This window comes from Sarcophilus harrisii, chromosome 2 (genome assembly GCF_902635505.1).
Source record: "Sarcophilus harrisii chromosome 2, mSarHar1.11, whole genome shotgun sequence".
In the NCBI taxonomy this organism is placed as follows: domain Eukaryota; kingdom Metazoa; phylum Chordata; class Mammalia; order Dasyuromorphia; family Dasyuridae; genus Sarcophilus; species Sarcophilus harrisii.
The window spans coordinates 367665746-367689407 of record NC_045427.1 but is presented as its reverse complement, the minus strand read 5'-3'; the positions used below and the strand labels follow the sequence as shown (position 1 = coordinate 367689407).

Here is a 23662-nt window from a genome sequence, read left to right as displayed (position 1 = left end):
GGGGAATAACTAGACAAGTTGTAACATATGAATACACTGGAATATTATTGTGTTATAATACCTAATGAAGAGAATGATTTCAGAAAAATCTGAGATTTTCATGAGCTGATACACTTAAGTGAGCAGAATTAGAATATTGTATATAATTATAGAATATTATGAAGACAATCAACTATGAAAGACTTGGTATGACTAATCAATAGAATGATCTACCACAACTCCAAAAGACTTGTGATGAAAAATCCTATGCACTGACAGATTGAAAACTGATGAATTTAGAATACAGATTAAAATGATTTTTCCTTTATTTTTCTTTTCTTTTTTTTCTGAAACATGATTAATACAGCATTACATGTTGTACCTGACTTCATATGTATAATTTATAAGCATATTTATTATCATCTTAATGGGGAGGGAAGAGGATGGGGGAGAGAATTTGAACTTGAAAATAAAATTTTTAAAAGTCATGATCTCCTTTAAGCTATCTATCAATGCTGTGAGCTAATTTTAAAGATGAGAAAACTCAGGCTCAGAGAAGTTAATCAGATTGCTCAAATCCACACAGTGAATTGATCTTTAACCCAGTCTCTGCTCTTTCCAGTCCATAGTGATAGTTGACAGAAAGTTTTTCCATATTTTGAGTCAAGCTCTAATTCCTTGTAATTTCCACCCATTACTTCTAATTCTTCTTTCTAGAGTTAAACAGAATAAATTCAATTCCTCTTCCTCACAATAGCCCCTCAGCTATTTGAAAGCAATAATAATGTCACAATCTCACTCCACAAAATCATCCCATATTCTTGTTCAACATTCTATCCATTTGGCAAAAATTTATCAAATACCTACAATGTACAAATCATTATGCTTGATATTTGAAAAAAAACAGAAAATATAAATAAGACATAGTACCTGACCTAGTTGGTGTTTATAATCTGATAGGTAAATAATACAAACATAGGTAACCATAATACATAATATTACATAATAAATGGAGAAGGGAGGGGGAAAGTATTTTTATAGTATCTATTACATGTCAGATGCTGCTCTAAGTGCTTTACAAATATTATCTAATTTGAGCTTTCCCTCAATCCCATGAGAGAGATGCTATTATTATTCTGTTTTACAGTTGACTATACCAAAGATTAAATAACTTGCCGAGGATTACACAGCTAAATAGGGATTCTGGATAGAACTCAGATCATCCTAACTACAAGCCCAGGAAATCTATCCACTGAACCACTTAACTGCCTCTAGTATTATAAAACAAAATGTTACTTAAAGTTCAAGTCAGTCATTCAACAAGCATTTATTAAGCACTTACTGTATGTGGAGTGCTATGCTAAGTGCTGGGGTTAAGAGTTTAAGCAAAAAGAAATAATCACTGCTTTCAAGAAGTTTATAAACTAATAGGAGAAAACAAGACATAAAAATGGAACCTGAAAAAATGGGTATGGTAATGTAGTCCCAAGAATGAAGGATGACTAACATGGGGCCCTTCCCCAAAGTAGAGGTTCTGGAAAGAACTTACTAGTCAGAAAGGGTAAAAGATATCAATTAGGGAGGATTTCATGTTGGCACTTTTCACTTTTCAAGGACAAATAAGAACTCAAACAACCAAAGACAATCTTCTAAACATTAAAAAGGTATGAGCGGGGCAGCTAGGTGGTACTGTGGATAAAGCACCAGCTCTGAAGTCAGGAGGACCTGAGTTCAAATTTGTCCTCAGGCACTTAATACTTCCTAGCTGTGTGACCCTGGGCAAGTCACTTAGCCCCATTTGCCTTAGGGGAAAAAAAAGACCTGAGCAACAACATGGAGATGAGAGAGCATGGGGTATCACACAGACAAGGACAAGATGTTTGACTCAGAGGTGCACTTTGTTGAGAAGAGTAGCATAAGACAGCAATTCTTAAAGTGTAACCTGGGGATCCTGGACATATTCAAGACTTTGTCTATGAGGTTAAAAATATTTTTGTATTAATACTAAGATATTTTAGTTTTGGTTTCTAATATGATAAATATCAATAGATATAACCAACAGAAACTCAAAGTCTTTGAAGGCTCCTCACTATTTTTTAAAGAATGTAGAAGGTCCCTAAGACTATGCATTATGCTTTCCTGTGCATGCTTTGAGAACCGCTGTTGTAAGATTAAATAGGGCAAAAATAAATAATAGAAAATCCTGATTGCCAGGCAAAAGAGTTTGATCTCTTTTTCCTAGACAATAGGGAGTTTTTAAAGATTCTCAAGCAGGGGGAATGACATGATTAGATAGGTAACACAAAAGATTATTTTTAGAGAAAAATGATTATTAGATTGAAAAGGAAACTTGTTCAGTATTGAAACAGTTCTGTATAGTGACAAAGAGGGTTATTACTAAGTTGTTGACAGTGAAATAAAAAAAGATAGTGTAGAGATGGAATCAACAAGACTTGTTATCTGATTGATATAATGTTGAATGAGGAAATTCTTCTAGATTTTGAATCTGGGTGTTTTGGGACAAAAAAAAATAGTAAAATTTGAAGAAGCAATATAAGAGCTTATAGTAACAGCTCACATTTATATAGAGCCAGACACTGTGAAAAGTGCATTACAAGTATTGATTTGAGCTTCATAACAACAATGGAAGACAAGTGCTATTATTATCCCTATTTTACAGATGAAGAAAGGAGATAGAAGTTAAGTGATTTGCCCAAGTTCACACAGTTAGTGTCTGAGGCCAGACTTAGACTCAAATCTTCCTGACTCTATACTCAGTTCTCTATTCACTCTACATCTTGGATTGGTTTCTTATCTCCTTCTCATTTAGGTCACATTCCTCTAGACAGGCTCCAGCTTATTAGCACCCTTCCTATAAAAGAAAGCCTCAAAATTGATACAATATTCAAGTTTTAGTTTGATCATATGTGAGAAATAGCAGAGTACACAAGTATATTAAGTTCTAAGTTCTGGGCATTAGGTAAATCAGTCATTCTTCAAAATATAAAAGATCCAAAGGGTTTGAAACAATGTGCTGGATGGATTTACCTAACAACAAAAGCACATGTCTGCATCTGATTTTGCATCTCTGCCACAATTGCTGGGGACACAGGATATGAAGCTCGCAGGTTGCCAATCAATTCTTAATTTCTATTTATGAATTTTCTTAGGTCTCCACCTTAAATATATGTAAAACTTTCCATAAAGCTTCTCAAAGGTCAAAGTTCATGAATACCTGTATTAAATATTACTTTCCATTTGAATTATTTTAATGTGCAAGAATGGAAACTTTCTTTAACATAGGTCTTCCATTCAAAGATAAGTTATAATTGCCTTTTTCAAGGGCAAGGAAGAAAATGCTCCTTTTTTTGGTGACCACAATTTTCCTTTCCCATTGGTTGGCTGGTTAGCTTTTTATCATTCATCATAACCTACTACTATTTATTGATTATTCATTTCTTTACCACAATCACCCTGAGGACTTCAGATATTGTTATCTCTTTTGCCAATGAGAAAGCTGAAGTTCAAAGAGGCATTATAGAATTTAGAACAAGAAAGGACCTGATTGATTACCTTCTAATCCATCCTTTTCTAGTTCCAAAACCTTTCCATTCTATAGATAAACAAAGTCCAGAAAAGGGATGTGACTAATTGGGAAGTAATAGAACTAAAATTCAATCCCAGATTTTCTAGTTCCAAACTTTTATACTAACCTGCATAGTGAGTATTTGGTGGAGGTGAAATATTATTTTTCTTTTTTTTATTTTTATTTTTCCCAATTATATGTAAAACTTTTTTGGTTATACATATACATTCAGTTTTTAGCATATTTCTTTATGAATCATGCTGGGAGAGAAAAATCAGAACAAAAGGAAAAAAATCACAGGAGAAAAAAAAGAAAAAGGTGGGGAGTGGAGTGAACATAGAATGTGTTGATTTACATTTACTCTCCACAGTTCTCTCTCTGGATGCAGATGGCATTTTCCCTCCAAAGTTTATTGGGATTGCCTTGGATCATTGAACCATTGAGAAGAACCAAGTTTGTTATAGTTGGTCATCACACAATCTTGCTGTTACTGTGTACAATGTTTTCCTGGTTCTGCTTGTTTTGCTTAGCATCAATTCATGTAAATCTTTCCATGTCTTTCTAAAATCAGCCTATGCATCATTTTTTATAGAACAATAATGGAATATAGTTTTAAAAGACCTTCTGACAGCATACACAGAGCTTTTTAAATTACACTGAGTTAGTCCTACATTATAGGAATCCTCATATAATACAAAAAAAAAAGTGTTCCTTAACCTCCAGAAACTGAAAACCTATTATTGTCAAGACTAGAACCTCAAATTAGAGGAAGCTAGCTGGTACAGTGCCTAGAATGAAGGACCTGGAACCAGAAAGACCTAAATTCAAACCCATTCTCAAAGACACTTACTACCTATATGACCATAGACAAGTCACTTAATTGCTATCTGCTTCAATTATCTCATCCAAAAAATCATGATAAAAATAGTACCTACTTCCCAGGATTGTCATGGGGATAAAATGAGATAATATTTGTAAAGTTCTTTGAAAACCTTAAGGGGATAGATAGATGGATACTTAGACACATACATACATACACAGAGTTTTCTTGGCAAAGCTATTGGAGTAGTTCGGCATTTTCTTCAGCTCATTTTACAGATAAGAAACTGAGACAGAATTATGTGACTTGCCCAGGATCACACAACTGAGGCCAAATTTGAACTCAGGAAGCTGTCTTCCTGACTCCAGGCCCAGCACTTTATCCACTGTGCCACCTACAATATATTCACTCTATTATTCTAATATTCTACTGTTATTATTAACTGAGTATACTCACAAACTCCTAACCTGACTTTATTCACCAAAGTACCTGACCCTGATGAAAATCTGTCCTAAGTTCTATTTAGTCCTTGCAAGTCTCCTTTCTACTGCTTATATGATAAACTAAATAAATAGTTGAAAAGTATGCCTTGGAAAAGATTCTGATTAAATGAAAATTACAAATGTTTGCCGCTTCCGATGTTTCATTTTTTCAAAATGAAGGGGAAAGTCCAAGAACAAATTTCTAAATATATTCATCATACTGACCTCACAATTAATATTGTGGTCTTTCTAATGCAAGACTATCTGAGTCAGAAATTATGCACTAATGGAGCATCAGAAATTCCAGATTTGTCCAAATATAGATCCCAGTCTTTTCCTTCTCCCCCCCAAACCTTAATCTAGCTTGTAAAAATCTGAGAGCAGATAAGTGTGTGTATGTGTACATGTATGTAAATGTGTAAGCACATACATACACATATATTATATAGTATATATTATATTATACACAAGAAAAATGGGAAGACAGTACAGAGAATAAAAAAAGAAAATTTAAAATCTTTATTTGAATTAATATACATATAGATGAATATATGTACATATTTGCATGTTTACTCACATGTATTTCATATGTATATACATATGCTTTTTCAAAGAAACCTCATCTAAGACTATGGCCTCAATCATACCAAAGCCAGGAGTAGAGAAGAGATTTTCAGGTGTGGTCCAGCAGCAATGTGATATAATAGAAATATTATAGAGCCAAAGAACCCGAATTTAAATTCCAATTTTTCTACTTATTATCTGACAAATTATTCCTCTGTGTACAAATTGAAGAAGTTATACTAGGTGAATTCTTAAGATTTCTTAAAGTGCAAAGTTGTGTGAATTGATGAGTCCCAAAATTCACTCATTTATTTGGCAAATAATTATGAAGTACTTGTAAAATAAGGAGGTTGTATCCAATGATCTCAAAGCTCTCTTCCAATACTAAATTGTGATCCCATGATTTTATAAGGTATAAGAAATAGAGAGAGCACTAGGCCTGGAATTAGGAAGACTTAAGTTCAAATTTTTCTTTAGACACTTATTGTGACTTTGGGTAGGTCACTCAACCCTGTTTGCCTCAGTGTTCTTATTTGTAAAATGAGCTACAGAAGGGAATGGAAAAATACTTCAGTATCTTTGTCAAGAAAACTACAAATGGGTTCACAAAGAGTCAGACATAACCAAAAACAATTGTACAACAACAAAAGGAAATGGATGGTAAAACTATAATAGCAGGGGAGTTCAACTGTTCCCTCTCAAAAATTGCTAAATCTGTGCCAACTAGATGGAGCAGTGGATAGCGAGCACTGGGTCTATAGTTAAGGAAGACTTGAGATCCCAGGTCCTTATCACTTACTAGCTGTGTGACTCTGTGCAAGTCCCTTAACTCCAATTGCCTTGAGAAAGAAAGAAAGAGATAAAACTAGATAAATCTAACCACAAAATAAACAAGAAAGAAGTCAAGGGGTTGAATCAAATTTTAGAAAAGCTAGATATGATATACTAAAGAAACTTGAATGAGGATAAAAAGGAAAAAAAATTTTCTCAGTTTTACATGATACCTCTGCAAAAAATTGACCATTAAAAACTTCACAACCATCTGCTGAAAATCTAAGATATTAAATGCATCCCTTTCAGACCATAATGTAATAAAAAATTTCATTCAATAAAAGGCTGAAGAAACATAGATTCACTTGGAAACTAAATAATCTAATCCTACAGAATGAATGGATCAAAAAAGAAATTAGAGAATCAATAATTTCATTAAAAAAGGATGACAGATGGAATGCCAAGAGTTATGGGATGCAGTCAAAGCAATACTTAAGAGAAAATTTATATCTCTATATGCTTACATCAATCAATTAGACATACAGTTAAAATAACTAGAAAAAGAAAAAAATTAAATATCTCAATGAAATACCAGATTGGAGATCCTAAAAGTCAAAGAAGAGATGGATAAGATTGAAAGTAAGAAAGCCAATGAACAAATAAATAAAACTAAGAGCTGGTTTTATTGGGGGGGGGGGGCGACGAGAGGAGAGGGAAAGGGAAACAATAAAATAGATGAACCATTTGATAATTAGATTTTTAAAAAGAAAGAAGAAAACCAAATTACCAGTATCAAAAATTAAAAGAATGAGTTCACCACCAATGAAGATGAAATTAAAGTAATTATTAGGTATTATTTTGCCCAATTATATGCCAATAAATCTAGCCATCTAACTGAAATGGATGAATATTTAGAGAAATATAAATTGCCCAGATTAACAGAAGAGTAAATGGAATACTTAAAAAGTCTTTCTTAGAAAGAGAAATTGAATAAACTATCAATGAACTCCCTAAAAAAAAAACCAAAAAAAAAAAAAAAAAAACCTAGAAACAGCTATTTTGATAAATGAATTCTACCAAAGTTTTAAAGAACTAATTCTAATACTACATAAACTATCTGGGAAAATAGGCAAAGGAGTACTAACAATTTTCTTTCATGACACAGATATGGTGAACTAGAAACAGCTAAAACAGAGGAAAAAATTATCAACTAATTTCCCTAATGAATATTGATACAAAACAATTTAAGTAAAATACTAGCAAGGACAGTACAGCAGTATATCACAAAGATCATACACTATAACTAGGTACAATTTTTACCACAAATACAGAGTTGGTTCAATATTGGGAAAACTATCAGTATAATTAATCATATCAATAACAAAAGCAACAAAAATCATATATTTATCTCAATAACACAGTAAAAATTTTGACAAAATATAACGCTCCTTCCTATTTAAAAAAAAACACTAGAAAACATAGGAATAAATAGAACTTTCCTTAAAATAACTAGTATCCATCTAAATCCATCAACAAACATCTGTAAAAGGCATGAATTAGAAATCTTTCCAACAAGATCAGGATGAAGCAAGGATACCCATTACTAGCACTATTATCCAATATTGTACTAGATAAGTACAATAAGAGAAAAAGAAAATGAAGAAATCAGAATAGACCTTGAGAAAACAAAACTATTACTTTTTGCTTGTATATACTTGGAGAATAGGGAGTTTTTTAGAAAAGAAGTCAACATTTGACAAAAATTGCTGGGAAAATTGGAAGAAAGTTTGGTCAACATCTCACTTATTTCTATACTAAAGTCAAAATGAGTATACTATTTAGATACAAAGGTTGATATATAAACAAATTAAGGGAGCAAGGAATATTTTACCTATCATATCTATGGATAAGGAATGAATTTGTGATCAAAATAAGAGATAAAGAACATTATGTGATGTAAAATGGATAATCTTGATCACTTTAAATTAAAAAGGGTTGGACAAACAAAACCAAAAAAGCCAACATTAGAAGCAAAGAAGGAAAGCAAGAGGAAGGAGGATTTTACAGCCTAAAGAAATGAAATAAAGTCTTATTTCTCAAATATATAGAACATGGAGAAAAATTTATAATACAAGTCCTTCCCCAATGACAAATAATGGTCAGAGGATAAGAGCAGACAGTATTCAGAAGAAGAAATCAAAGCTATCATCATATGAAAAAAAATGCTCAAAATCACTCTGATTAGAGAAATGTAAATGAAAATAACTTTGAGATGTAGAGGGCCGGAACTTTGGAGAAGTATATTTGAAACAAGAATACTTAAAACAAAGTGTTAATTCAGTGGAATGGATGAGATGATGGTTCTCTAGTATATATGTACTTAGTACTTAGCATAGTGATGTAATGGTTCTCTAGTTCACACATAATCAGTATGCTGTAATGATACAATAAGGTATATAAGGGCTAAGAAGGACTGGAAAAGAGACATTCCATCTTTGACCAGCCTTGTGGTGGCTGTCCTGCCTCCTTCACTCCTGCACTAAGATCAAGGCTGATCCTGAGGTCCTCCAGAAAGCTAGCCCAAACATTACACTGAGATACCACCTCACATCTATGAATCAGACATGTTAATCTGACAGAAAAACAAAATAACAAATTGAGGGGGGAGTGGAAAAATTGGGACACTAAAACATTGTTGGTAGAGTGATGAACTGCTGCAATCATTCTGAAGAGCAATTGGAACTGCTCACTTCATTTTGCATCAATTCATATAAGACTTTCCTAGTTTTTCTGAAACCATCCTACTTGTCATTTCTTATGGCATAACAGTCTATATATCACAACTTTTTCAATCATTCCTAATGGATAAGTATGCTCTCAATTTCCAATTCTTTGCACCACAAGAAGAGCTGCTAGAAATAATTGCTAGAAATATAAGGCATTTTTCTTTTGCTTTGATCTCTCTGGGATATAGTTACAGTAGAGGTATTGCTGATTCAAAGGGTAGGAACAGTTTTATATGTCTTTGGGCAAGCTCAATTGTCAATGACTTAGATAAACAATGATCCAACACAGTTCCAAAGGGCTTTTGATGAAAAATACTATCTTCCTCCAGAGAAAGAACTGCTGGAGAATGAATGCAGATGAAAGCATACTTTTTTCTAACTTTGTTTTTCTTGGCTTTTTATTTTTTTTGGTCTGTGTTTTGTTTTACAACATGATTAATATGGAAATGTATTTTGTATGACTTCACATTTATAATCTACATCAAATTGCTTGGCTTATTAAGTGAGTAGGAGGCAGAGAATTCAGAATCCTAAATCCTAAAATAATAATAATAAAGTTAACAAAAAGGAAATAAAATTATTTTTGGAGCTGTGGTCTGCTTTCTACCACATACAGCTGCCTCTCAGGAAAGCAAGTGATCTTCTGAAATAATTCCATTCTTTGGACAGATAAAATGGATGGGGGAAATCAAAAGAAATTACTAAAGAAAAACCTTAGTCTTGGAACCTTCTGTTTTGTTCATAACCTTTAGTCGGTGATTAAAACCTAGCTGTCACTGAAGTAACCACAGAAGGTAATGAAAACTGAATATGCTAGGTAAATCTATACTATTTTTAGGGTTCAAAGCCCCCTGACAATGTTGCTTATAATTTTTTTCTTTCTTTTTTTCTTCCTTTTTTTTAAGCTAACAAGGAAAAGAGTGGTACATCTATGCATATTATCTTACTGATAAATTACAAATGTGTATCTCAGCCTTGCTCAGGGTTTCAGGATAGCATGTTCTAATTAAATACATTTTATTTCATTTCCTGTTTTCCAAGTCAGGCATTTCTTATTCTAATTGATCTAAATTCTTTGGGTCATATATATTCTTGTCTTCCCCTTCCCTCTAATTACATTAAGAGATTTCTATTTTCCTAAAGCAGTGTTATGCCTTCCTTTTTGTTCATCATATCCAGAAGTTATTAATTTCTTAGTTCATGGAATAACAATACTGAAAAAGACCCTAGAAATAGAATTTTACAGTCACAAGAAAATCTAAAATCATAGAACATAAAAATTCATATTCATAATCCCATTCAAAGGATCTTCCTCACAATTCTGTGAAATAACTAGTGGAAATTTTTGGTATCCCAGTTTTATAGATTAGGAAAGGTTCAAAGAGGTTAAATCATTTGCCCCAAATCACTAAACTAATAACTAGCAGGATCACTTTGATGAATCTTATTTGAAATATGTCTCCTAAGGTCAAAACTAGCACTCTTTTTTTACTCTGAAAGATCCTTAAGATCACAGAATTGAGCAAGGAGTTCAAAGCTTTAGAATATAATATTCCTATCATCTGCCTCTGTCACTCATATACACTTGCTACTGAATGGAGCTAAAGGAAATCACAAAACCATGCTTTATGAGTCCATTATAAATTTGTGTTATATAATCCCAATTGGGGTCTCCTAACAGGAATGCAATGTTCCTCTTCTCTGATTGATTCTCTGTCATATTCAGTACAGTGGATATTCCAACTCTTTTCTTTCCTTGCCTCTTCCAAGGCACCCCTACATGTAATCTCTCAGCAGATGATGTCCTTTTATACTTGGAAAAAATTGAAACCATACACTTAGTCGTCTCTTTTGCTCTCCTTTTTTCATAATGCTTAACTGTCTCTCCCAACTATCTCCTCCTTCATTCTTGTCTTGTTGAAGAAGTAACCCTTTTAACCAAGGTCAAATCTCCTAAACAAATTTTGAATCCATCCTCTCCCATTTTTTCCAGCAGATTGTCCTGCCCACCCACCCATTCCTATGCTCTTTTCGATTATCAGTATATCTCTGGGCTCCCTCCCTATTGCTTGAAAATATGTCATGTCTTCCCCTGTCTTAAAAAATAAACACACAAAACCTGACTTGATCCTAAGATTCTTGCTAGCTTTTTCTATATTCTTCCTTCACTCAACTAAATATCTAAGAAAATCCTGTCATGGTTACCTTCCTTCTACTCTGTGTGTATCTTATTTGTGCCTACTTATTTACTTGTTACCACATCCAGTAGTAAATAAGCTCCTCCAAAGTGTATTTTTTTTCTTCTTTTGTAACTTAGAACTTAGCCAAATGACTGATGCACAGTAAGTACTTAATGCTGAGTGATGGATTGATTGAATCATAGAATCTTAGGATCTTGGAGCTAGAAAGGACCTTGGAAACATGTAGTTGAACCTTCTCAAGATGAGTAAACTAAGGGTGTAGAAATAAAGTGATAATCTCCCTAGTTGACTATAATTTCCTAAAGGGAAGAGAAGAGAATATCACTTTATTTTCTCTATATGTCCAGCTCCTAGCAATAATGACTTGTATACAATAGTAACTTAATAAAGTTTATTCATTTGAATTATCTGAGGTCATAGAGCTTATTTGCTGGCAGAAGGGAGACTAGAACCACTCAGATTAGTCTTTTTCCTCTACACCAAATAAAATCTTAGTTGGGTATGAGAAAATATTAAGGACATCTCTAAGATTTTAAATCTGGCTAGCTGGGATAATAGTACTGTCACAGACAGAAATACAGAAAAATAAAAACAATGTAATTTTTCAAGAAGGAAAGATTTAATTCAACAAAGTCAAAATGACAAAAAAAAATCTATTGTATATAAAGAACCATACTTGGTATAATGAAAAAGGTCAAGTTTTTGCTATGACTCTGACTCCTGACTTTCTAATCTTATAGAAGCTATCTAATCTGTTCTCAAACCCCCAAAACAAGTCAGCTCTGGCTAATTCCTACTAAGCTATTAATTCTTTTTTTTTTCTCCAAAAGTGGTAGGCATTCTCCTTCCCCAGAAAAATAATAGAAGGACAAAGTGACCGATCTGGAATAAAAACTTAGATTCAAATCCCAGTTCTCATGCTTATTAGCTATTTGACTTTTGTCAACTCATTTAATTCTGCTGGGACTTCTTGTCCCTAGTTTTAACAGGAATATAATGCATTTGCATTATCTATCTCATAGTATTATTCAGAAAAAATAACTTAGAAATAACTGTTTGTTAAAAAGTTTTTCCTCATATTATGACAAAACCTACCATAATTCAATTATCTGATTTTACATAAGAGGCAACTAAGACACCGAAAAGGAAAGTTACTTGTAAAGGACTGAAACTCTGAATAGGTGCACTGCAATCAGACAACCGAGCACTTAAGGCTAATTACCTATTGGACAATATTCTATTAGCATATGTTTGGGAAATGGCCCTTCTCACTATTCTGTGCTGGCTCGATCTTTTGGTGTATACAGATAATTGTAGGAGGGACTAGGGGATGGAGTAAGACAAGCCAGAGGCGCTTTGGTGGTGGATGAAGAGAAGGGAGGTTGTGGAGAGCTTGTAGCAATCTTGTCCATCCCCTTCACTTCTCCCCCTAAAGACCAAGAATAAAGACCAAGGACTTTTGCTTATCCTGACTCCAGCTAATTGTAAGACATCCAGGGTGCTAACCCAGACTTCACAGTTACTTGCCTCTAATCATACATTGGGTTAGTTCCTGAGCTTGGACTGAGACCCAGAGCCCAAATCTTTCCTAAGCTTTGAAGTATTTCCTTTTCAAAACAAAGGTCCCAACAGCAGTTGCTTAATCCTTTCAGACCAAGACTTGTTTCTGCACCATAGTCTGTCACACTATCATGCATGCCTGTGTTTCCTAGGAGAGTTACATTGAGGCAAATAAAGCAAGCATAATAAGTTGTATCTGTTGCTCTGCACAGATTTTCTTCCAACTTTCATATTAAGAGAATACTCACCTACACACACTTGTTCTTTCTATGTTTAAAATGTTATTGTTCCCTCTTAATTTCTATGCCTTATCAAGGGTAATTTATTTTCAGAAAAGACAGAGGAAATCCCTCAACTAAAGATCCTGCCCAAAGTACTTCAATTGTATTCTAAGAAAGAAAGACCTATAATAATGACAGGATGCCTTGTGGGTTGTAATGGAACATCTTCTGCTGTGTGATTATTTTCTCAGCTGTTTTCCCCTGTTCCATGAAACTCATTTTATTTCCTTGTAATATGTCCAGGAAGTAAGCAGACCTCAGCCTGGTGGTAGATGGTGATGAAGTTTAAATGTTGATTATGTTCCCATTTACAGAGATAGTAGGATCATAAACTTAAGAGTTGAAAGGGACCTCACAGATTACCCAATGCAACACTTCATTTTCAAGATGAGGCAACTAAAGAGAAATTGATGATTTACCTATGCCATATGCATAAGAACAAAGCAGAGATTCAAACTCAAATTCTCTCATTCAAAAATCAGTGTACTTTCCATTATACCATATTATTTCTTCTGGGGCATCACTTCAGTTTTGAGCTTCACTATAATAACAGGGGAGAGGGGAAAACAAAAACTAAACACTAAAAAGGAATACATTTGGCTTGATATGAACCTTTTTCCAAAAACCAGTCATCTTACTTTTGCCAAGACAGACTTAAATGCAGATAATTGATTCTAACCTTCTTTACTTCATATTCAAGACTATATATTACAGACTGGAGGTATCCATTTAGATTTTCAAGTTTGATGTCCTCTACTTCCCTCCAGGCAGTTTTCATTCTGTTGAAAGTAGATGCTTAATCTAACAAAAGTTATTTCCCACCCTCATGGCTTTACTTTTTTTTTTTTTTTGGCTGAGGCAATTGGAGTTAAGTGACTTGCCCAGAGTCACACAGCTAGGAAGTATTAAGTGTTTGAGGCTAGATTTGAACTCAGGTCTTCCTGACTTCAGGATGGGTGCTCTATCACTACAGCATCTAGCTGCTCCCTTAACTTACATTTTTCTTTGACTTATCACCAACTATAAAGTACCGTAACCATTTTCCCACTTTTTTCCAGTGCTAAAATGATCAACAGTAGTCAAGAAGTCCTTTCACCTGGAATTAATGAATCATTATTCAATGAGACCACGAAGATGAAATGTTCTTTCACTGAATTTTGGGATTGGTTCAATATAATGCAGACCCCATTCCTCTGGATCATCTTTGTGTTAGTCACAGTTGAAAACATTTTTGTTCTCAGTGTCTTCTGTTTGCACAAAAGTAGGTGCACAGTACCTGAAATTTACCTGGGAAATTTAGCTGCTGCTGACTTTATTTTAGGTCTTTGTCTCCCTTTCTGGGCCATTAACATTACCAACAACTATGACTGGCCCTTTGGGGAGATACTCTGTAAAGTGGTGAATTCCTTTATATACATGAATTTGTATAGCAGCATTTTCTTCTTGATGATGGTCAGTATTGATCGGTACTTGGCCCTAGTGAAAACCATGTCTATGGGCCAAATGCGAAGAACCTGCCATGCCAAATGCTACAGTTTCATCATATGGCTTTTCACAATGATAGTGAGTTCTCCTGTGGTGATTTTCCGTACCCTACGGGAGTATAAAGATGAGGGCCACAATATCACTGCTTGTGTTTTAGCCTATCCATCACCCAACTGGACAATCTTCACCAATATTCTCCTCAACGGTGTAGGCTTTATGCTGCCCCTCTGCATCATCTCTTTTTGCTCTGTGAAAATCATCCATGTTCTGCGAAACAATGAAATGCAACAGTTCAAGGGAAAGCAGACAGAAAAAAAGGCTGCCATCCTTGTCCTGGTGGTCCTTCTGCTCTTCATCATCTGCTGGCTCCCATTCCAGGTTAGCACACTGATGGATACCTTCTATCGGCTAAAGGTCATCTCAGACTGTCAGACTGTAAATATTCTCAATGTGTTTACACAAATAGGAACATATATTGGTTATAGCAACAGCTTCCTGAACCCTCTGGTATATATTTTTGTGGGGAAAAGATTCCAGAAGAAATCTAAGGAGGTCTACAAGGAATGTTTCAAGATTGAGTGGTGCCAATCAGACTCAATCCAAATAGAAAATTCAGTGAGCACTTTGAAGACTACCATATCAATGGACCGGCAGATAAACAAACTTCACAAGCATCTAGAATACAACCAGTAATTTGTTCTATTTTATTTTTAAAAGACTGCAAAACTACAGCTTTACATATGATCATGAGCCATTTTCAGTATGTACTGGCTGCAGTTGGTACTGGGCAAGCCAGGGGCCAGTAGAAAAACTTTCAATTTTCTGGAGATGCAGAGCAGTGAAGGGAGGAGAGTAGCACCTGGTCATCCAACCTTACATCCACCTAACCCCTCTTCCTCTCTCTTGCCCCTAATGATAATATGGATCCTCAGGAAAAATCCTGGGCATAGAAGCACTCCTGTCCTTCTAATGACAGAGTAGTCACTGCCCAGTTTAGGGTTGGACAAATTATTATTCCTGAATTTTTGAGTCTGGCAATGATTTCTATGGATGGGATCCATGACTAATGAAGGCTCATCTCCAAGTTTAGTAAGAAAATTGTTTGTGGATAGAAAACAAGCAGCATTATTTAACTCCCTTCATTTTGTATTTATTCAAATAAATAATTGAAGGAAGTAAGAAATATTTTAGTGCAAGAAAGAGAATCCAAATCAATTCAACATGTATTTCAAGATTGTCTACTGTGAAACCTGCACAGGCTCTTGTCCATAAACAACAACTGAAGAGATGATAGAAATTGGGTCCTTCTAAGGTTATATGAAAGCACAAAGAGGTGTAATTGACTAGAGGTTAAAAGACTAACCTTAGAGTTAGGCAAACTTAGACTGAAGTCCAACCTACCTGTACAACCTTGGGTCAATTCCTTAATTTCTTAGGGTTCTCTCAAAGAAAAGGAGAAATTATTGAGGCCTTAGCAGTCTGTATCAGCTACAAAATTGCATCAGGGAACTCTGAGAGGTATTTCCACTTCAGCTATTCCTAATACCAAAAATGTCACTACTCTTACATCATTCTCACCTTAGCTCTCTCCTGTCCACTTCCCACCCACCCCTCCAAAAAAAAAAAAAAAAAAAAGTAAAGCTATGTAGAATATTGGAAAAAAGAGAGTCCTTGAATATTAGTCTCTGAACTACAATTAGCATAAATTTGAGCAAATTATTTGACTTCTGTGATTCCAGCTTTCTCATTTGTTGGTGTAAAAATCACATGAGACTAATGGGGAAAATACACAGAAAAGTTAAATGTGCTAAACCAAAGTCAGACATTATTAGACACCAATGCTGCAAAAATTCAGTTGAACAATAATTGTAAATGGAATAACAAAGGATCTTAGAGTTACAGCTGGAAGGGACCTTGGGACTCCAAATTCCTTGTTTTACAGATTAGGAAATTCATAAAACTAGTATGTGTTCAAATTCAGAGCCCTATTCTTTATACCATGTTTCCTCTCATGAAAATGAAATGTTGAAAATGTTGTAGGTCTTCAGATCTTTGTGAAAAGTACCTTAGGGTAGAGGCATTATGTAGTTATCATGGATTAATAGCCATTACAGAAATAACTCTTGAAACCTCAGGTTGTCTCAACAAAGAACTCTGTACTAAGCACTACAGGTGCTACAAATATAAAATTTTAGACACTAACACTGTCTTCTTGAATCTAATAACTACTAAGGAACATAACTAAATAACTATAGTTCAAAATGTAGTCTTAAAAATATATAAGAAGTGGAATCAGAAACAATATAGAAGATTACACTACAGTACCACAGTATATTAGAGGTAGACAGGAATGTTAATATGATGGGATTTTTGACTACAGAATACTTAAGTAGGAAGGGAACTTAGAACATCAAATATTAAAGATTAAAGAAATCCTAGGGACTATCTAGTCTAAGACAAAACTTTATTTTATAGATGGGGAAATTGAGATCCCAGGGATAGATTAACTCACCCAAGATTATATTGCTAAGAGACATAAGAGTGTTATAAACAAAAATGTAGCAGGATTTCAGAGGAGGAACAGATCACTTTGGACAGGAGCAAACAAGAAAGGAATTTGAGTTGAACCTAAACCAAACCTAATTGTTTGATAGGTCCATGTATTTACAAATTCAGTCACGAATCACAAAGATTGAACTGCTTTATGATATAAAATCCCTTTTCTTTTGATGCCCTTGACTGCCCACCTGCCCTAGTAGCTGGGGAAGAAATAATAAAAATGATAATAATAGCTGTTTTATATATCTCTTTGTAAAAAAAAAAATGATTTCACAGACTTCAAGTAGAAAGAAGTATCTTAACATATTTAACATATATGAGACTACCTGCCATCTAGGGGAGGGGGTGGAAGGAAGGAGGGGAAAAGTTGAAACAGAAGTTTTTGCAAGGCTCAATGTTGAAAAATTACCCATGCATATATTTTGTCAATAAAAAGCTATAATAATAAAAAGAAATAAGAAGTATCACCAAAACAGTATTAAAACGTATATATTACTATGATGTATATACATGCCAACAGACACGTATATTAAGTATATTTTGAAGGGAAAGGCAGGAAAAAAAGGAAGTAGAGCTATTTGTAGAACATTTCATTAAAAGAGCACATATAAGCCAGCAATGGAATGGTTCTATAAATATCTCCTGAGAAGTTTGAGAAGCATCTGCTTCCTTTCTTTCTTTTCAAACAGTGTCACAGGGTAACTAGCCCTGGGCTCTAAAGCCTTACAGCAGATGCAACTATTCAGACTGTCACACACCTGATACAAGTGTTTCTGTAAAGGGGAATGGAAAAGAGAATTGTGATTATATATTGTATGTATTGATGTTGTGATATTGTGTAACATTGTGACTTTCAAAAACTCCGAAATGGTGTTTCAATGTAAAAATAAAATCACCTTCACATACAAGGAATACATGTATGAATGATGTAAACATGCGACAATCTATTCAGTTTAGTAAGTAAATGAAATAGAATTGGGGTAAGGTAGGTATGTGAAGCATTCTGTATGAACCCAACTAAACTAAGTAACACTTATTAGTAACGAGGGTGGAGAAAAGAAGAGAAGGGAGACCTGGGAAGAAAATAAACATTTATACAGCAATTTCTATGTGCCAGACACTGCTGAGTTTTCTTTGCAAATTACCTTATTTGATGCTCACAACAACTCTAACAGGTAGGTGATATTATTATCCTCATTTTGTAGCTAAGGAAACTGAGGTACATAGGGATTAAATGACTTGTCCAGAGTCACATAGCTAGTAAATACATAAAACAGGATTTTAACTCAGATCTTTCTTACTCCATACCCAGGACTCTATCTACTGTAACACCTAGCTGCCTGAGTAAAGAAGAATATCATAGAAAACAACAGAATCAAAGAAATATATTACTGTGCTCCTCCATCCCATCAAGCGGTGGTCTTCAAACTATTTTGATTATGTACCACTATCTGTAAACAAAATGTTATCACATATTGCCAGTAAACTATATTTACCTAGATAAATGACATGCAAGTATTACTGTGCCTATACTTATGTATGTTGTGAAATATCCACAAAAATAGAAATTAAAAAGGATAAGATGAAAATAGAGTAAGACTGTCTAATACTTGCCTAGCACTTCAAGGTTTGCAAAACACTTACAAATACCTCATTTTACTTTCACAACGTGTTATTATCCTTATTTTATAAGACCTGGAGAATGATATTACTATCTTTATTTTACAAAGGAGGAAACTGAGAAATTAAGTAGCCTGCCCAGGGTCACACTGTTAGTAAGTATCTGAGGAGGGATTTGAACTCAGGTCTTCCTGGATTATTTAGCTCTGTTCAGTTTACTACTAACTTCCTAACGATCTCTATATCAAGCCACTGAGTACTTAGGTCTTCACCAAACCTGAAATTTTACTTCTAATTCCTCTTCATGTAGTATCTTTCCCTACTAAAATGTAACCTGTTGGAGGGCAAGGAGTGTCTCACATAATGCGTGCTCAATTTTGCTTTCATTCATTCTTAAGGCATGGCTCTCTGAGAGGTGATGGAAAGGTGATATAAAAACAAAATATATCAACGAGACTAATTTTTGTGAGATTGAACAACTGATTAGATATGTAAGAAGTGAGGAATAGAGAATAAAACCAAATAGGAAATAGGTTGGACTGTGGCCCATTTCACTTTCTATTATATTGACCACAAATCCTTTGCAATCGAGCTATAGTCCATTTGGGTTCATTCCATCAGTGTTCTGGAGGAATACTGATCCACTTTGGAACCTATATTATGAATGACAACATAAAGTAAATGATAAAAAAAATTAATTATCCCTTATGATTTTGCAAAATATACCAGAGTCAATTGACAAAGATCTGGGATAATTTCATTTTAAAACACTGGACTTAAAAAAATTTTTTGAACTTGACATATTATGACTTCAGTAAGCATAAGTATTTCAAGATGCACAAAAGAACAGGAAAAAGGATAGTATAAGACACTGTGAACTTTGTTAAGAGTAGGTTTTTTTTTTTTTATAAAGAAATATATAAATTAAATTTAACAAGGAAGTAACTTTTAGTTATTCCGGCTGATTTTGCCCTATATGATAATATAATCTAATTAATTTTCCACTTGATATAGCTTCAGGTATTTGAAGGCAGCGATCATGTCCTAGAACCTAGATTCACTAAACTGATCTTCATATGTCTTGGACTAAAGGACCTGAATTCTGATTGCCCTTCTTTCCTGTCTTTTCTAAACTGTGGCATCCATAATGGAACACAATGCTCCTGTACTTTTTGGAAGGCAACTTCCTGGGTACTAAATGGTTAGCAAGGGCTAAGACATTATTGTTTTCTCAGACCACTGTCAAGAAAAATCATAGTTATTAATACACTAGTATACTTATACAGTTTTTAAATAAACATATACATATATTAGAGGTCTGCATTAAAAGCATTTTTTTTAACCAAAAGCTATACATGCTTGAAATAGTTTAGAGACCATTGAGGTAACATTTTACATTGGTACAATAAGAAAAAAAGATGGGCAGTCATGTGCTTTGAACAAAGGCTAACAAATGTTCAAATGCTATATGACAAACTGATGTATAGGAAAGGCTCCAGTATATCAGGCATATTCTCTGTATAGAATCTATGAACAATTCTAGTTATAAATCACATTGAATAAAAAGACATGGATAAAAGCACTGAGAGAGAGAATGTCTATTTAGCACAGTGTTATCCATCCTGTGTCACACACATGATCAGTCACAATTCCTGGAGACTATATAAAAGTCTGAGGGTGAGTCTACTTCCAGTCATATGCAATGAAGAGTATCCTAACCTAAGTACTGCTGAAGTAGAGCTCAGTGGTTTTACAAAAGGGAAGATTCACATCCTCTGAATCACTCTTCCTTATTGGATTCAAAATGTGAAGACTGTTCTGAGTTTTCTCCCAAAAATCTGATACAGAAACCTAATCTCCTGCTTCATCCCAGTGACTATGATCATATTTTCTACTTAAGCAATCCGTGCCTTGGATGGGGCCAGAAGATGTGGCCTCTAATTAGGTGAGCTTGTAAAGTTAGAAAGATCTGGAACTCTATTTGCAGCAGCCACTTTGTTCCCTGGAACAATAGAGGTATCCATATGTACTAACATGGCAAAGACAGAGGCAGCAACAGAGGAAACGGTAAATATCTCCATCAAAGACAATACTGCTCAAAAGAAAAGCCTAATCTTGTTTGGCTGCTTCACAGGCTATTTACCAACAAATTATGTTACGTCTTGACAAGGTCAATCCTATTTTAATCATTTTGTTGACTTGTCCTGATTCCTTTTACATTTATCATTGCTTTTTTGTGTAAAAATAAATGATCTGCCTAAACCCAATTAATATATTCCTCCTTTTTTGAGATCTGGATGTGAATAACAATTCAAACTATGATTATCCTGCCTCTGGGGTAAGATTTTATTAGAAAGACAAGGAGCTTTCATGTTCATGAAGAGTCTAAGCCCTTAAATTAAAAGTCAGTCTTTCTCAGTCATAAATCTGGTACAAGTCAGAACCACTGGGTACATGAAACTATATTACAAAGCAGCAGTCATCAAAATCATATTGTACTGGCTAAGAAATAGAGTAATCAATCAATGGAACAGATTAGGTTCACAAGACAAAATAATCAATGACTACAATAATCTCATGTTTGACAAACCCAAAGACCCCAGCTTTTGGAATAAAAACTCACTATTTGACAAAAACTGCTGAGAAAATTGAAAACTAGTATGGCAAAAACTAGGCATATACCCACACCTAACACCATATACAAAGATAAGATCAAAATGGGTTCATGATCAAAACATAAAGAGTGATATTATAGGCAAATTAGAAGAACATAGGATAATTTACCTCTCAGATCTGTGAAAAATGAAGGAATTTGTGCAAAGAAGTGGAGATCATTATTGATTACAAAATAATTTTGATTATATTAAATTAAAAAGGTTTTATACAAACAAAACTAATGCAGACAAGAATAGAAGGGAAGCAATAAATTGGGAAAACATTTTTACATTCAAGGATAGAGAATTGGCTCTAATTTAAAAGAATGCAAGCCATTCTCCAATTGATAAATTGTTAAAAGATATGAACAGACAATTTTCAGATGAAGAAATTAAAACCATTTCTAGTCATATGAAAAGGGGTTTTAAATCACTATTGATCAGAGAAATGCAAATTAAGACAACTCTAAGATACCATTACATACTTATTATGCCTAAGATGACAGGAAAAGACAATGACAAATGTTGGAGGGGATGTGGGAAAAATGGGACACTAATATATTGTTGGTAGAGTTGTGAAGTGATCCAACCATTCTAGAGAACAATTTGGAACTATACCCAAAAGGCTATCAAAATATGCATACCCTTTAACCCAGCAGTTTTTCTACTGGGCTTATGTGCCAAAGAGATCTTAAAGGTGGGAAAAGGATCCACATGTGCAAAAATGTTTGTGGTAGCACTTTTCTGGAAACTGAGTGGATTTCTATCATTTGGAGAATGGCTGAATAAATTATGATATATGAATGTTATGGAATATTATTGTCTTATAAGAAACAATCAGCAGGATGATTTCAGAGAGGTCTGGAAAGACTTACATGAACCGATGCTAAGTGAAATGAGCAGAACCAGGATATCATTGTACACAGCAACAAGAAGTGATCACTTCTGATGGAAGTGATTCTTTTCAACAATGAGATGATCCAAGCCAGTTCTAATGATTTTGTGATAAAGAGAGCCATCTACATACACAGAGAGAAGACTGTGGGAACTGATTGTGGATCACAACGTAGATTTTCTCTTTTTGTTATTTGCTTGCATTTTATTTTCTTTGTTATTTTTTCTTTTTGATTTTTTTTTTGTGCCGCAAGATAATTATATAAATACATACACATATATTGGATTTAACATATATTTTCAACATGTTTAACATATATTGGGTTACTTGCCACCTAGGGGGAGGAGATGGGGAGAAAGCAGAGAAAAATTGAAACACAAGGTTTTGCAAGGGTTAATGTTGAAAAATTATCCATGTATATGTTTTGAAAATTAAAAAGCTTTAATTTTAAAAAAAATTCAAAACAAAACAAAATAGCTGGGTACAAAACAGGTAGTAGTGTAAATTCTATTCAAAACAATATTTTCTAGCCAAACAAATTATTCCACAGTTGAAGTCAGTGGCAAGGATTTGGGATAAAGTGTTCAAGGTACTAACTGAACATTATATGGGCCTAATTGGGGACCCTGTTGGAAGCAAAAGCATCTTGAAAAGAGGATTGATTTTGGCATCAGACGAGCTCAGTTCTGATTACTGTTCAGCCTGTGAGGTCTGCAACCTCCTCTCTGGACTTTGCTTTCCTTGATTTGAAAATGAGGGAGTTTTAACCAGATAACATTTTAAATTCTTTCCAACTTAAAAGGTTATGGTTCTGTGATTTCTAATTCTTCTGAATTTTTTCTTAAATCCAACCCAAATTTGCTATTTTTCAACTTCCAGTCACTGTTTTTGGTTTTGCCATTTGGGGCCAAACAGGAAAAGTCTAATCCCCCCCCTCAATATGGAAGCACTTCAAATGCATGAAGACACTTGTTATGTTTCTCCAACATCACCCCCCAATACATTCTTCAATTTCTGACATTCTTTGGTTCTGTGATTTCAGGGTTCCTAGCATTCTGTGATTCTCTGAAAAGAAGGAAATGCTAATAATAAGGATAAGATGATCCTAACTAGAAAGTCTAACCAATGGCCTGGGTTGAAAGAGTGGGAGTAGCAAATATAGAAGCACCAATATTAGAAGTTAAAAATACATTTAATATGAAATTTATCACTGCAAATAACAGAATAGAAAAAAATTATAATATCTTCATACATGTTTTAAGATAGTTTATTAGTCAAATCTTTGGAATTACACCAAAAAAAAAACCAACAATAAAAACCTTGCAACTTAAAATATTATTGGTGTTCGTTTGGTCTTGGAAATTTTTTTCTAAATTGACATGGTAGCTGATTTCCTTGAATTGATTGTGTATTTTTAGA

The 23662-nt window shown here is 34.1% G+C and overlaps 2 protein-coding genes across 2 annotated transcripts in view; both read left to right on the top strand.

The window, feature by feature from the left end:
- Positions 1 to 16161, top strand: part of BDKRB2 (bradykinin receptor B2) — a 40549-nt gene extending 24388 nt beyond the window's left edge. Inside the window, exon 2 of the mRNA XM_003756572.3 lies at positions 14089 to 16161. Within this exon, the coding sequence (XP_003756620.1) occupies positions 14096 to 15208 (1113 nt within the window). The 5' untranslated portion in view covers positions 14089 to 14095 and the 3' untranslated portion in view covers positions 15209 to 16161. The remainder of the gene's footprint in view (positions 1 to 14088) is intronic.
- The window catches only part of BDKRB1 (bradykinin receptor B1), an 82349-nt gene that overhangs the window by 24387 nt on the left and 34300 nt on the right, over positions 1 to 23662 (top strand). The window lies entirely within an intron of this gene.